This window comes from Eriocheir sinensis, chromosome 25, assembly GCF_024679095.1.
Source record: "Eriocheir sinensis breed Jianghai 21 chromosome 25, ASM2467909v1, whole genome shotgun sequence".
Classification (NCBI taxonomy): Eukaryota; Metazoa; Arthropoda; class Malacostraca; order Decapoda; family Varunidae; genus Eriocheir; species Eriocheir sinensis.
In genome coordinates this window covers 13,735,935-13,750,934 of record NC_066533.1, presented here as the reverse complement: position 1 = coordinate 13,750,934, position 15,000 = coordinate 13,735,935, and the positions used below count along the sequence as shown (strand labels likewise).

The window sequence follows — 15,000 nt, the reverse complement described above, 5'->3', positions numbered from 1 at the left end:
GGAAGATTCTCAGAGTATCACATCCGGAAATTGTTGGCGGTCCACGTGCAGGCATGAGGAGGAGGAGGAAAAGGAGGAGGAGGAGGAGGAGGAGGAGAAGGAGGAGGAGGAGGAAGAAGAGGAGGAGGAGGAGGAGGAGGAGGAGGATTCCGCCTAATATTAAAGTAGCTGACCCATCTGAGAGCTCCAACTGCAGGAAGAGGAGGAGGAGGAGGAAGAAGAGGAAGAGGAGGAGGAGGAAGAAGAAGAGGAGGAGGAGGAAATACGATGCAGAAATAAAAGGAGAGAAGAGAAAAATAAAGAGATTCAAGTCTATGTTTGCCAAAGACTATGTGATACAGAGAGAGAGAGAGAGAGAGAGAGAGAGAGAGAGAGAGAGAGAGAGAGAGAGGTAAGGGGGGGGGTGTGTGGGAGCTGTGTGAGAGTGCGAAAAGAGAGAGAGAGAGAGAGAGAGAGAGAGAGAGAGTGCCAGCTGGAGTGAGAGGGGGGGAGAGGGGGGGGTAGCTGGGCACTCCCTCGGTTCATTAACCTTTCTCAGACACCTTCCCACGACCTCTGCTCCCCTCTTCCCTTCTCCCCCCTTCTTCTTCCCCTTTTCTTCCCTTCTTCCCATCTTCCCCTTAGTCCTATATCCTTCCTGTCTCTCCTATTCCTTCCTTTTCTCTTATTCTTTCTTTTATCATTGACTTTTCCTCTCTCTTTCTCCTTCTTCCCCTCTTCTTCCCTTCTTCCCCTCTTCTTCCTTTCCCTTAGTCCTATATCCTTCTTGATTCTTCTTTTCTTTATTCCCTCATTTCTTTCCTTTTCCCTCCTTCCCTTCTTCATCTTCTTTTCTTTTCTTCCCCTCAGTTTTAAATCCTTTGTTTTTTTCTCTATTCCATCCTTCTTCTTTTCCTTTCTTCTTTCTCCGCCTTCTTTCCCTCCCCTTCTTACCCTCTTCATATTCCTCCCTTCAGCTTCCCCTTAGTTTCCATATTTCTCTCTATTCCTTCTTTCTATCAATGTATTTTTCGCTCTCCTTTCCTCCTTCTTTCCCCTCTCTTCCCCTCATGTTCCTCTCACTCCCAATATCCTACCTCTCACTCCTTCTACTCCTTCCCTTTCCTTCTTCTTTATTTTCCTTTCTACTCATCTTCCTATCATATCTTCGTCCTTCTCTTCGATTACTGAGTGGTCAAGGCGGCGTTGTAGGGAGGGGGGGGGCAGCGTGGGGGGGAGGGAAAGGGGGGGCGGGGATGAGCCAATGACCTGTAGGGGTTGAGTCTCGTGGTGGGTCGTTTTCATTCAGTTAGTTGAGGCTATTATTTTTTTTTTTTTATGTCGATTTTTCTTTTATTTTGTCTATATTGTTTTCTTTTCTTCCCTGCTTTCGTTTCTTTTTTTTTCTTTTTTTTTTGTCGTCTTGGTTTTTAATTATGTTTTGTTGTTTTTGTTTTGTCCATTTATTGTTTTCGTTTTCTTGTCTTCTTTCCTTTCTTCTTTTGTTTTTTGCTTCATTTGTCTTTCTTAATATTAGTCCGGCTTCTTCTTCTTCTTCTTCTTCTTCTTCCTCATATCTTCTGTTTTTTTCCTTCTTTCTTTCTTTCGTTCTTTTCCTATTTCTCTTTTTCTCGTTTTTCTTCTTATTTTTCTTTCTCTTTTCTGTTTTCATCTGTGTTCATTAGTCGTCTTGTCTCCTTCCATCTTCATTCCTTCTCTCTTCTTCACTCTCCTTCTTTCCTTCTTCCTTGTTTTGTGTATTATTATTCCTTTTTTCTGGTGTTTCTGTTTATTCTCCCCTCCTCTTCTATCTCCATTATCTCGTCTTTCTTCCCCTCTCCCCTCTTCCCTCTTTTTTTGCCTTCCTTTCCCTCCCTCCTTCCTTTCTTCCTTCCCTTCCTATTATGATCCGTAGACTCCCTCCCCCTTTTTTCATTGCACTCCTTCCCTCCTTCCTTCCCTCCTTCCCTTCCTATTATGATCCGTAGACTCCCTCCCCCATTTTCCATTGCACTTCTTCCTCTATTCCTTTCTTCCTTTCCTTCCTTCTTTCCTTCCCTCCTTCCTTCCTTCCTTCCTTTCTTCCTTTCCTTCCTTCCATCCTTCCTTTCTTCCTTTCCTACCTTCTTTCCTTCCTTCCATCCTTGCTTTCCTTCCGTCCGTCCTTCCTTTCTTCCCTCCTTCCTTCCTTCCTTCTTTCCTTCCTTCCTTCCTTTCTTCCTTTCCTATCTCCTTTCCTTCCTTCCATCCTTCCTTCCCTCCTTCCCTTTCTTCCTTCCATCCTTCCTTCCTTCCTTCCTTCCTTCCTTCCTTCCTTCCTCCCTTCCTTTCTTCCCTCCATCCGTCCCTCCTTCCTTCCATCCTTCGTGGGGACTCAAGGTGAAGGAAGGTGAAAGAGGAGTCGGCGAAGGTGAGAGAGAGAGAGAGAGAGAGAGAGAGAGAGAGAGAGAGAGAGAGAGATGGTGAAAACGTACCCGAAAAGATACATGTTAAACCAAAGAAGAGAGAAAGAATAAAAATAAACGGAAGAAGCAAACAGGAAGAAGGAAGGAAGGAGGAAGGAGGAGGAGGAGGGGCGGCAACTTTGGTGGGGGCGGCGGCGGCGGTGGTGGTGGTGTGTTGTGGTAGTGGTGGAGGGGTCGTTGCACTCTCCTCTATCGACATGTCCCCCCATCACCACCCCCACCACTCCCCCGCCTCGCTCCCCCTCCCTCCCCCTCACAGCTGGCTCGCTCACCTCATGACGTCACGCCAAACTCCTCTTCTGATTGGCCGAGAACACTCCTTTACGTTTTTCTACCTTCCTGGGTCACGGCGGGGCATTTAAGAGAGAGAATAGGAGTGTTATGCCCCCGGGTAGGATATTCTGCAGGAAACACCCCTGTGGCACCCCGGGGAGTAGGCGTTTCCACTTACCTCCCCGGCAGAAGTGAACGCCCCGTGGGAGTTCAATGGCCCTGCTCCTGGGGTTGGCGGGTCTCCCATTGGCTGACGCGGCGGTGACGTAGCGGATTCCTGGCCGCTGATTGGCTGGGAGGATTGTGACGTAACGTTGCTCAGAAGTGGTTTGGGTGCTATCCCTCTCCCTCTCCCTCTCTCCCTGGTCTATCCTACGTGACTCATCCATGCTTCACTTCCTTGTCCTCTCTCTCTCTCTCTCTCTCTCTCTCTCTCTCTCGCGGGAAGTGGAAAGATTGTGAGGAATTCCATGTGCCTGAAAAGTGACGTCACGATCTCAGGTGATGCAACACACACCTGAGGTAACGCCCAGGTGTGTGTGTGTGTGTGTGTGTGTGTGTGTGTGTGTGTAACTTTTTCTTTTTTTTCCTTTTCCTCATATTCATTTCCTTACTCCTCTTCTTTCATCTGTATAAATTAGTCTTTCTTTTTTTTCTATCCTCATTCTTTTTTCTTGTCGTTTTCCTCCTTTTTCGTCCCTATTCTATTTTGCTATACTTACTTTTATATATCTGTGTGTGTGTGTGTGTGTGTGTGTGTGTGTGTGTGTGTGTGTGTGTGTGTGTGAGAGAGAGAGAACAATATGCCACCTCTGCTTCTCTCTTAATTGGATGATGTATAAGTATGCATGTATATAAAAAAAAAAAGTACTGGTAATTGAACTGTAAATAAATTAGACCGTCAGAGTTATTTTCTTTCCTCGTCTCATACACGTCAGGGAGTTTGAAATATTTATCCAATCGATTTATAAAGCATTGATCCGTGAGAGAGAGAGAGAGAGAGAGAGAGAGAGAGAGAGAGAGAGAGAGAGAGAGAGAGAGAGAGAGTCAAACAGGTAGATATACAGATAAAGAGATATACAGAGAGAGAGAAAGAGATAGAATGATAGACAAAGAGATAGAAAGATAGAAAAATAAAGAGATATAAAGTTAAATAGATAGATAGATAGATAGATATTGTATACATTAACCACATGACTAACCGTAGACATAACAAATAGAATAAAGATAAAAATAATAATAATAAAAAATAAAATTAAAATAAAATATTCGCCCAAAGAGGAAGGACAGGTAACATCACTCAGGTAACGCCACATTCCTCAGGTGCGCCGCTTAATGAGGATGTTCACCTGCCTCCTGCCAGTGGTCCAGGTGTGGCTGAGTCCGGCCATCATGTTGGTTATTGCGTTTATTGTTTGTTTGTTTCGTTTATACTCCCGCTAATATCTGGCTCGTAATGGTGACGCAACACACACACACACACACACACACACACACACACACACACACACACACACACACACACACACACACTCACACATATATAAAAGTAAGTATAGCAAAATAAAAAAGGGGCGAAAAAAAGATAAAAAGAGACAAGAAAAAAAGAATGAGGATAGAAAGAAAAAAAAAAGGAAGTCTAATAAATACAGATGAAAGAAGATGAGGAGTAAGGAAATGAATATGAGGAAAAAGAAAAAGGAACACACACACACACACACACACACACACACACACACACACACACACACACTCACACAAGTTGATCGATATATTAATAATTTATAACTCCCAAAATACAAGACTTCAGTACACTATAAAACAATGATATATATTTTTTGGCTTTTACGGTCCATAAAAATAATAAAGAAAAAAAATATTAGGTTTGAATATTTTGAAACCAAGAGAATGAATGAAAAGGGTAAGATAACATAGAAATAACAAATCAAAACAAACATTAGCATATCCATTCCAATCTTATCTAATAAATAAAGAAAGAAACAATAAAGGAAAAATAAATGTAAATAAAGGAATAGAAAGTAAACAAATAAACAAGTGAACAGAAAAAGACAAAAAAAAAATGGTACGGTAAGCAAATGTAAACAAGCAATATAATAAGATAAACAAAGAGGTCAAAAGATACAGAACACCCAAATATATAAGCCTTAATTAACTTACCTTTACATTGACACACCTTCCCTAACACACCTTTCATCTCTCTCTCTGTCTTACTTAAAACACCTTCATCAACAGACCTTTATCAACACACCTTAATCAACTTACCTTTCCTCTCTCCATCTCTTACTTAACACACCTTTCATCTCTCTCTCCCTCTCTTAATTTATACACCTTCATGAACACACTTTTATCAACACACCTAAATCAACTTACCTTTCCTCTCTCCATCTCTTACTTAACACACCTTTCCTAACACACCTTTCATCTCTCTCTCTCTCCCTCTCTTAATTTATACACCTTCAACACACCTTTCCTCTCTCCATCTCTTACTTAACTCACCTTTCCTAACACCTTTTACCTCTCTCCCTCTCTTAATTTATACACCTTCATCAACAGACCTTAATCAATATACCTTTCCTCTCTCCATCTCTTACTTAACACACCTTTTTCTCTCCCTTAATCATCTTTTTATTATCACCTTTATTAATACATCTCTTCCCCCTCTCTCTCTCCCTCACTCCGACAGCCCAAATTGAGATCATTCCGTGCAAGGTCTGCGGCGACAAATCTTCGGGAGTGCACTATGGCGTCATCACCTGCGAGGGCTGCAAGGGCTTCTTCAGGCGCTCCCAGTCCTCGGTGGTGAACTACCAGTGCCCGCGCCAGAAGAACTGTGTGGTGGACCGGGTCAACCGCAACCGCTGCCAGTACTGTCGGCTCCAAAAGTGCCTCGCTCTCGGGATGTCCAGGGATGGTGAGTGTTGCTGTTCTGTTGTGTTGGGGGGAATGGGAGGGTTGACTGTGTGTTGTATGTTTGGGATGTTTCTGGTGAGTGTGTGAATGTGTGTTGTTGAGTCCAAAAGTGTATTGGTCTCGGGATGTCCAGGGATGGTGAGTGTTGCTGTTCTGTTGTGTTGGGGGAAGGGGAGGCTTGACTGTGTGTTGTATGTTTGGGGTGTTTCTGGTGAGTGTGTGAATGTGTGTTGTTGAGTCCAAAAGTGTCTTGTGTCTCGGGATGTCCAGGGATGGTGAGTGTTGCTGTTCTGTTGTGTTGGGGGGGAAGGGGAGGCTTGACTGTGTGTTGTATGTTTGGGGTGTTTCTGGTGAGTGTGTGAATGTGTGTTGTTGAGTCCAAGAGTGTCTCGGTCTCGGGATGTCCAGGGATGGTGAGTGTTGCTGTGTTGGTGTGGTGGAGGGGAAGGAGTGTTGTGGGGAAAGAATGTTGGGTTGTGTATGTGTGTGTGTGTTCTGATGCGTGTGTGTGTGTGTGTGTGTGTGTGTGTGTGTGACGTGTGTTCTTATGTTGGCTGTGTGTGTTAGTGTGTGTGTGTGTGTTTCTAGAGGGGGAGGGTGTGGACGTGTGTTGTTTTGGCAGTGTGTTGTTGTGTTGGGGGTGATTTCAAGGTCTAGGTTGTGTTAGCTTTTGGGCTGGGTTGAGTTGGGTCAGGACAGGTTGAGTAGAAGTTAGGTTAGGTCAGGTTAGGTTAGGTTAGGTTAGGTCAGGTTAGGTTAGGTTAGGTTAGGTTAGGTTAGGGTAGGGTAGGGCAGGTTAGGTTAGGTTAGGTTAGGGTAGGTTAGGTTAGGTTAGGTTAGGGTAGGGTAGGGTAGGTCAGGTTAGGTTAGGGTAGGGCAGGTTAGGTTAGGTTAGGTTAGGGTAGGGTAGGTCACGGTGGTCATTTTTGCATTTCTATATTCATTCGTATCTCTTTGCACTCTAGTATTCCTTCCCACTTGTAATACTCCTCCTCCTCCTCCTGCTCCTTCTCCTCCTCCTCTTCCTTCTCCTCCTCCTTCTCTTCCTGTCTCAAATAAGCTCACGGACGAAAGAGTAAAGATAATAAGTGAACAAAAGGAAGACTTACCTGGAATACTTAGAGAGCACGGTAGAAAGAAGAGGAGGAGAAGGAGGAGGAAGAGGAAAGGTGAGGATGCTGGCCTTGAGAACGATGCTGAGGGGAGAAGAAGAAGGAGGAGGAGGAATAAGTGAGGCAGAGGGTCAGGAGGAGGAGGAGGGGGAGATGACCAACAAGTTTTCTAACCTTGACGAGGGAGGTGTCTAGTTTGCTCCTGTTGTGCCGGAGAGAAGGAGAGAGAAAAGAGAGAGAAGGATAGAAAGGAGCGGAAGAAAGAAGGGAAGGACAAGTTAAGGAGAAGAAAAAGGAGAGGAAGAAGGGAAGAAGGAAGGATGTGAGGAAGGGAAGGGGAAGAAAAAGGATGTGCAGAAGGAGAAAATGAAGGATATGAAGAAGAGAAGAAGGAGAAAAAGAAAGGGAGAAGGAAGGATGTGAAGAAGGGAAGGAGAAGAAGAAGGATGTGAAGAAGGGAAGGGGAAGAAAAAGGATGTGTGAAGAAAGGAATAAAGGAAAAATGAGAAAGAAGGAAGGATATGAAGAAGGGAAGAAGAAGAACGAAAAGGATATGAAGGAGGGAAGGAGAGAAAGGAAGAAAGAAGGAAGGATATGAAGAAGGGAAGAAGAAAAAGGATATGAAGGAGTGAAGGAGAGGAAGGAAGGAAGAAGGAAGGATGTGAAGAAGGGAAACAGAGGAAGAAGAGGAGAGAAAGAAAGGAAGGAAGGAAGTTGAGGAAAGTAGGGAGAGAAAAAAAAGGAAAGAAGAAAGAAAACTCAGAAATGAAGGAAGGGATGTGAGAGAGAGAGAGAGAGAGAGAGAGAGAGAGAGAGAGAGAGAGAGAGAGAGAGAGAGACATAGGAACACAGGAAGGAAAACACCACAAAAAAAAGAAATCTAAAGAAAGGATGAAAGATAAAAATAAAATAAAAAAGGAAAGGAATCGTCTGAGTACATTGTCCTTTACTAATCTCATCATTCCTTTTCTTGACTCACTCATTTACTCACCTTATTCATTTACTTGTCTCATTCCTTTCTTATCTCACTCCTTTCCGTAGCTCACTCATTACTTAACTCACTCATCTGGTCATCTCATTCATTCACTCATCTCATCCCTCTGCTCATCTCATTCCTCTCCTCATCTCACTCGTCTCCTCATCTCTCTCCTCTGCTCATCTCTCACTAATTTATTCATCTCGTCTCATTCTTCTCCTCATTTCACTCCTTTCCGTAGCTCACTCATTTACCTAACTCATTAATCTGGTCATCTCATTCCTCTCCTCATCTCATTCCTCTGCTCATCTCATTCCTCTGCTCATCTCTCATTCCTTTGGTTTGAAGCGGCGGGACTTTCTTTGTTTCCTCTCATTATGAAACATGTCTAGGAAAGGTGAATGACCGAGGGGTGAGAGAGAGAGTGAGAGAGAGAGAGAGAGAGAGAGAGAGAGAGAGAGAGAGAGAGAGAGAGAGAGAAGATATAATGGAAGATGGAAGTTTATTCTCTCTCTCGTAAAGGTCGATGTTTAATGATGCAAAATTATACAAATTAATTAATCAATATTGCTACTTTCCCCTCCTCCTCCTCCTCCTCCTCCTCCTCCAGATCCTTCTCTTCCGACTCTTCCTCCAAGGTGACTCTCTCTCTCTCTTAATTTATTCCACGTTTATTGCTTGTTCAGTATTCAAATCTATCGCCTTCTTCCAGTCACCTGTCTATCATATATTTTATTTATTATTTATTTATTCATTTATTTCACTCATTTTATTGATTTTCGCATTTTAGTAGAGGAGGGGGAGGAGGAGGAGGAGGAGGAAGAAGAAGAGGAAGAGAAGAAGAAATAAAGTATATAGTATTATGTAGCATACGTACAAGAGCAAAGATCAAAACACACACACACACACACACACACACACACACACACACACACACACACACACACAAGGATGGTCATTGGTGAGCGACATGTCATAAGTATTTGATTGAAGGGAGAGAGAGGGAGAGAAGAGAGAGAGAGAGAGAGAAGGGGGGGGGGGAGACTGTCACTATTCTGGCACCCGGAAGAGATACATGATGGGAAGGAGGAGTGCCAAGGGGGGAGTGCCAAGGGGGGAGGGGAGGGGAAGGGAAAGGAAGGTGCTGTAAAGTGAGGAAAAGGAGAGGTAAGAAACGTGATGAGAGAGAGAGAGAGAGAGAGAGAGAGAGAGAGAGAGAGAGAGAGAGAGAGGCATCACTAGCTAGACAGATGAATACGAGAATTATTAAAAAGGATAGAGAATAAAGAAGGACAGAGAAAGACAATAAGAAAAGTGATGTCAAAAATAATGATAATAATAATAATAATAATAATAATAATAATAATAATAATAATAATAATAATAATAATGCCGTAGAAACACAGTAAAGGAATAAAAAAAATATCGTGGGAAGTAAAATACAAAAAATAAAAATATATAAACCTTAGCAAATAAAATATAAAATTAACTTCAAAATCTTTATTGCCGTTAGTTATCATAAAAAATAAAACAAGTCGCGGAAATACCAAAAACACAAACATAACAAATAACATTACATAAGCATAACATAACATCAATAACAACAAACAGGAACAGCATCATAAAAAAAAAGGAAAAAAAAACAATCTATCTCTAACTCATATAAAATTTCAGTTAACATTAAAAAAAACATCAATATTCAGCTCCTACATCACTTTTCTGCTGCATTAAAAAAACATCAATATTCATCTTCTACATCTTACATTTTTTTTCTTTTTTTTATCAGTGAATTCATGTTTGTTTGTTTGTATATTTGTTCGCTTCTAATGGCAGAATTAAAAGGCCTAATAAATAAAACTTGTAGCGCCTAATGACAGAGGGACCATAATTACCCCACTTTAGTATATATATATGTGTGTATTAATTAGGTGTACATGTGTTCGTATGTTCGCTTGATTATCTTTACGAACGTGCCTATCAGCGGATGTGTGTTTGTGTGTGTGTGTGTGTGTGTGTGTGTGTGTGTGTGTGTGTGTGTGTGTGTGTGTCAGTGTCAACGCGCTTCGATTTTTAATGTTAACGGATGTGTGTGTGTGTGTGTGTGTGTGTGTGTGTGTGTGTGTGTGTGTGTGTGTGTGTGTGTGTGTGTGTGTCCCTCTGTTTACATCCGCCAGTGCTAGGAGTAGGAGGAGGAGGAGGAGGAGGAGGAGGAGAGGAGGGGAAGCAAGGGGAGGAGGAAGAGGGGGAGAAAAAGTGAAAGTGAAGTTATGCTGGTGGTATGGAGGGGAGTGGAGGGGACAGGTGGGGAGGAGAGGAGGGGGGATAGAGGAGAGGGGAGGAAGGGGACAGGTGGAACTGGGAGCACAGGTGTGGAGAGGAACAGGTGTCAGCAGGTGAGGGGATATTTAGGATGAGGAGGAGGAGGAGAGAGGGAGAGAGAAATAAAGAAGGAGAAAAGATGATAGGAAGAGAGATAGAGAGAAAAAGAGAAAAGAACCTAGTTGCCATTATATATTCCCCCTTTCTCCCTTCTGCTCTTCCCTTGGGGCTAAGAAAGGGGCATTAAGTAAGGGAGTAGAGAATGAGAGATAAAGAATGGAAGAAGATAGGGAGAGGAGGGAGGAAGAGGGGAAGGATAGCTGACTCATACCTCCCCTCTTTCCCCTTTTCTTCCCTTAGATAATAGGGGGATAGTTGAGATGAAAAGGATGAACAGGAAATGAAGAAGGGAGGGAAGGAAGAAGATAGGGAATGAAAATTAAAGGAGGATGTGTAGATGCTGTGAACCTGAATAGTGGAGATGAAAAGGAGAAACAGGAGATGAAAAAGGAAGGGAAGGGAAGAGAATGAAGGAAGAAGATAGGGAATGAAAGATAGAGAGATATGTAGATGCCATGAACCTTCCTTTTTCCTCTTCCTTTCCTTCCCCTCTTTCCCTTTCTCTTCCCTCAACGTTCAGAAAGAGAAGGAGAGAAAAGGGTTAGAGAAGAAGATAGGGTTGTAGAGAGAGAGATAAAGAGAAAAAAGGGGTTAAGGAAAGGGGGATTTTAGATGACACATACCTCTCTCTCCCCCTTTCCCCTTCTCTCCCCTTCCCCTCCCCCTCCCTTACCTGCCCCCCTCCCCCCCCTCCCCCCACCTGTAAACACCTGTGCGTCCTATCAACCGCCGGATGCTAACCTTCGTTCATCCTCATGTTTGTGTCTCCTGTTCTCTCTCTCTCTCTCTCTCTCTCTCTCTCTCTCTCTCTCTCGTGTTTTCTTTTTTTTTCTATGAGTGGTTTCAAGTTCCCTGTTTTTTTTCTCATTTTGTTCTACTTTTTCTCATTTTTCTTATTTTTTTTAGTTTTATCTTTTTCTTCCTTAAATTTCACTGCAACTTTTTTTTTTCTTTTCTGACATTCTCATTTTTTTCTACTTTTTCTCATCTTTCTTATTTCTTGTTTTTAGTTTTTTTTTCTTTTTCTTCTTCCTTAAATTTCACTGCAACTTCTTTTTCTATTTTTTTCTATTAATTTTATCTAGTTTATTTTCTTCTTTCTCTTTCTGGTTCCTTAATTTATCTCATCTTTTCTCTGTCTGATATTTACTTTCCTCTTTTTCTCTTTGTGTGATATTCTGTTTTCATAATATTCTTTTTCTTTTCTCAGACCGGATTTCATTTCATTCTCTCTTTTCCATTTATTTCTCTTTCACTTCTTCATTTGTTTAATTCCTTTCCCAGTCTTCATATTTTTCTTCCTTTCCTTTCTCTCGTGTTCTAAGACTTTCCCTTCTCCTTTGTCTTCACTTTCTTTTTCTTCTCCCTTTCCTCTCTCATCCCCAAACGTTTCTCCTTTCTCCTTCTCCTCCTCTTAATATTTTCCTTCCTTTTCTCTCTATTAAAATCATAGTCAAATATTTCCCATTTTCTTCTTTGTCTACGTTTTCTTTAGTTGCAATACGTTTCCCATTTTCTTTTGTCTGTCTTCTCCGTTTTCTTTCATCAGTTCATTCATGCAAGACGCTTAGCCAATCAGAGAGAGAGAGAGAGAGAGAGAGAGAGAGAGAGAGAGAGAGAGAGAGAGAGATTGTGTGTGTCCTTGGCCCGTGTCTCTGTGTGTGTGTGTGTGTGTGTGTGTGTGTGTGTGTGAGAGAGAGAGAGAGAGAGAGAGAGAGAGAGAGAGAGAGAGAGAGAGAGAGAGAGAGAGAGTAAAACCTATCCCAAAATATTGCAAGTGTAGAAAAAAAAATAGTAGTAATAATATAAAAAAAATTCATCGTTGCATCAGTGAAATTTAATGTTATAATCCGACCTCATGTCCTGCCCCCCCCACCCCCACCCCCACCCCCTACCCCACCCCACCCCGATAACCTTCCCCTTTCCCCCCTCGTATCCACCTACTACCCCCTCCCTCCCCCTCCCCATCACTATCACCACACCCATCACCATCAGCACCACCATCACCACAAACCACAACATCCCATTCTATTCATTCCCTTCACTTCCACTCTTATTTATTTATTTTTATTTTTTGCACTTGACCGAATACCTTTTTTTTTCCCCTTACCTTTTGAGTGGACATATTTGGACATTCTATTTTAGGAACTTACTTAGGACATTTGAACCGATAGTATTTTTTTTTTGTGTGTGTAGTTGAGATTAATGAATGTATTGAGGCAAAGGAAATATTGTTATGAAGGAAGAAGAGGAGGAGGAGGAGGAGGAGGAGATGAGAAGAAGGAGAAATAGAGAGTAGCAAGACCAGAAGGAAAAACAGGAAGATGCGAAGTAGGAAGGTGATAGAAAGAGGAGGAGGAGTAAAAAGAGGAGGAAGAAGAGTAAGAGGAAGAGGAGGAATAAGGAAGAGGAGGAAGAAGAGCTCCACTTAATGAATGACTTAAAATGAATTCGTTAAAGCAATCAAACACGATACAAATGAATAAATATTGAGAGAGAGAGAGAGAGAGAGAGAGAGAGAGAGAGAGAGAGAGAGAGAGAGAGAGAGAGAGAGAACCCGCAAGCTACTCTAATAGGATCTGGAGCGGCGTAAGTGAGCGCTCAACCCCACCAGGTGTTTGCATGCAGATTCGATTACCTGTCGCGCCGTGGCAGACAGACAGGTGACGTAATTTGGTTGTGATGAATGTGGCCGTTTTTAAAGAGATTTGCCACCCCCTCCCCTCTCCCCCTCCCCTACCCCCCACCCCCTTCCCCCGGTCTGTCTGTGTAGGGGTGGGTGTGGGTGGGTGACTGTGTGTGTGTGTGTGTGTGTTAAACGTGGGACTTCTTTTTTGTGTGTGTATATTTGTGACGAAAAGGGAACTGAAAATGAACTTAAGAAGATGCCCAATTTAGCAAACTTTTCCCCTCCTCCTCCTCCTCCTCCTCCTCTTGTCCATATCTTCCTAAGGCGTCACTCACCTTCCTTACGTCCCTTAAAATGGCATTAATGGGCCTTTTAAGTTCCCTTTATGGCGCACCTTTTTAGAGAGGAGGAGGAGGAGGAGGAGGAGGACAAGAATAAGAAGAGGATGGGATGAAGAGATAAAAAAAAGGATTATTCTGAGAGGGAAGGAGAATAAAGGAGAGAGAGAGAGAGAGAGAGAGAGAGAGAGAGACCTTCCATCTCAAGGGGACTCACACTCTCATCCCTCACTTCCCTTCACTTCCCCTCTCTCCCTCTCCCTCCTCTCTCCCTTCCCTCTCCCTTCTTCTCCCTCTCTCTTCTTTCCGTCATTCATTTCCTTTTGTTTATTATTGTGGTTATCCTCTCTCTCTCTCTCTCTCTCTCTCTCTTTTTCCTTGAATTTTCTTGGTAGGAGAGAGAGAGAGAGAGAGAGAGAGAGAGAGAGAGAGAGAGAGAGAGAGAGAGAGAGAGAGAGAGAGAGTATTGACGCATGGCTGTGTCTGGCTCACTCGCTCTCACTGCAAGCAGGGCGACATAAGGCTCGTCTGTGTTGTGAGCCATTTACCGCCCCGTCGCCCTTCTCTTCTTCCTCCTCCTCCTCTTCTTCCTCCTCCTCTTACTTCTACTTCTACATCTATTCCTCCTCATAGACCTTAGACCTCTTCATTAATAATTTCTCTATTCCATTTTTTCTTTCTCCTCTTCTTTTTCCTTCTTCCTCTTCTGCATATCCTCCATTTCCTCTTCTTTTATATTTCTTTCTCCTCCTAACTTCCTATTCCTCCTATTCCTCTTTCTCTTCGTTTTCCTTCTCTTTCTCTCTCTTCCATTTCCTCCTCTTCCTTTTCTTCTACTTCTCTTTCTTCTCCTAAACCTAAGACTTCTTCCTTATTAACCGACCTATCCCTCCTCTTCCTCCTCTTCTTCTTCCTCTTCTTCTCCTTCCTTTTACTTTTCTTCCTTTCCTCCCTCTCTTCAATCCTCTTTATTAACTTCTAAAAGCTAACCATTAATTCCTCTTCTCTTTCTATCCTCCTTTTTTCTTTTTCTTTTCTCGACATTAACCATCTATTCCTTATTTTTCCTTCTTTTTCTTCTTTTTCCCTTTTGCATTTTTTCTTCGTCTTTTTTTCCCGCCTGACAGGATTAGACACACGCAGGACGCCTCTTTCTTAGCGGCCTCCTGAAGCCCTCTTTTTTTACCTGCCCTTTAGTCACCTGTACTAGCGCTGTTAGAAGCCGTAGAAGGGAAAGGTGGCCCCTCTCTACACTTCCTTCTCCTTCTTTTCCTTTTTTCTTGTTCTTCGTGTTCTTGTTTTCTTCTTCTTGTTCTTCGTTTTCTTCTTCTTGTTCTTCTTCGTTTTCTTCCTCTTTCTTTTCGTTTTTTTTTTATTTGTTGCTTTTTTCCTACCATTTTGTTTTTCTTCGGTGTTTATTATTCTCTCTCTCTCTCTCTCTCTCTCTCTCTCTCTTTCGGTTGGGTGTACAGAAAGATCCCAGTAACCTATTTTCTTTCTTATCTTTGTAACACACACACATACACACACACACACGCACGCACGCACACACACACACACACACACACACACACACACACACACACACACACACACACACACACACACACACACACACACACACACACGGGTCCAATTTGAATTAATTTAGTCATGGCAAGGTTTTTTTTTTTTTCCATTAATCAGACTTAGCATTAAATTTTTTTCTTATTTTATGTTAGGGAAGAAAGTGACTTGGATTGGAGAGAATAATTATAATTAAACCAATGGAGGAGGAGGAGGAGGAGGAGGAGGTAGATTGCTTGGGGTCAGAAGGATAGTACTGTCCTAGGATCTCTCTCTCTCTCTCTCTCTCTCT

At 42.6% G+C, this 15,000-nt stretch overlaps 1 protein-coding gene across 6 annotated transcripts in view; it reads left to right on the top strand.

Moving 5' to 3' along the window:
- LOC127003430 (probable nuclear hormone receptor HR3) overlaps positions 1-15,000 on the top strand; it is a 122,024-nt gene that overhangs the window by 67,155 nt on the left and 39,869 nt on the right. For 3 of the 6 annotated variants that reach the window (XM_050870125.1, XM_050870123.1, XM_050870124.1), the window contains exon 2: positions 5,422-5,649. In XM_050870125.1, coding sequence (XP_050726082.1) covers positions 5,422-5,649 — 228 coding nt within the window. Of the gene's footprint in view, positions 1-5,421; positions 5,650-5,772; positions 5,787-5,909; positions 5,924-6,047; positions 6,062-15,000 lie in introns of those variants that run through there. The other 3 variants (XM_050870127.1, XM_050870128.1, XM_050870126.1) reach the window with 3 other exon arrangements.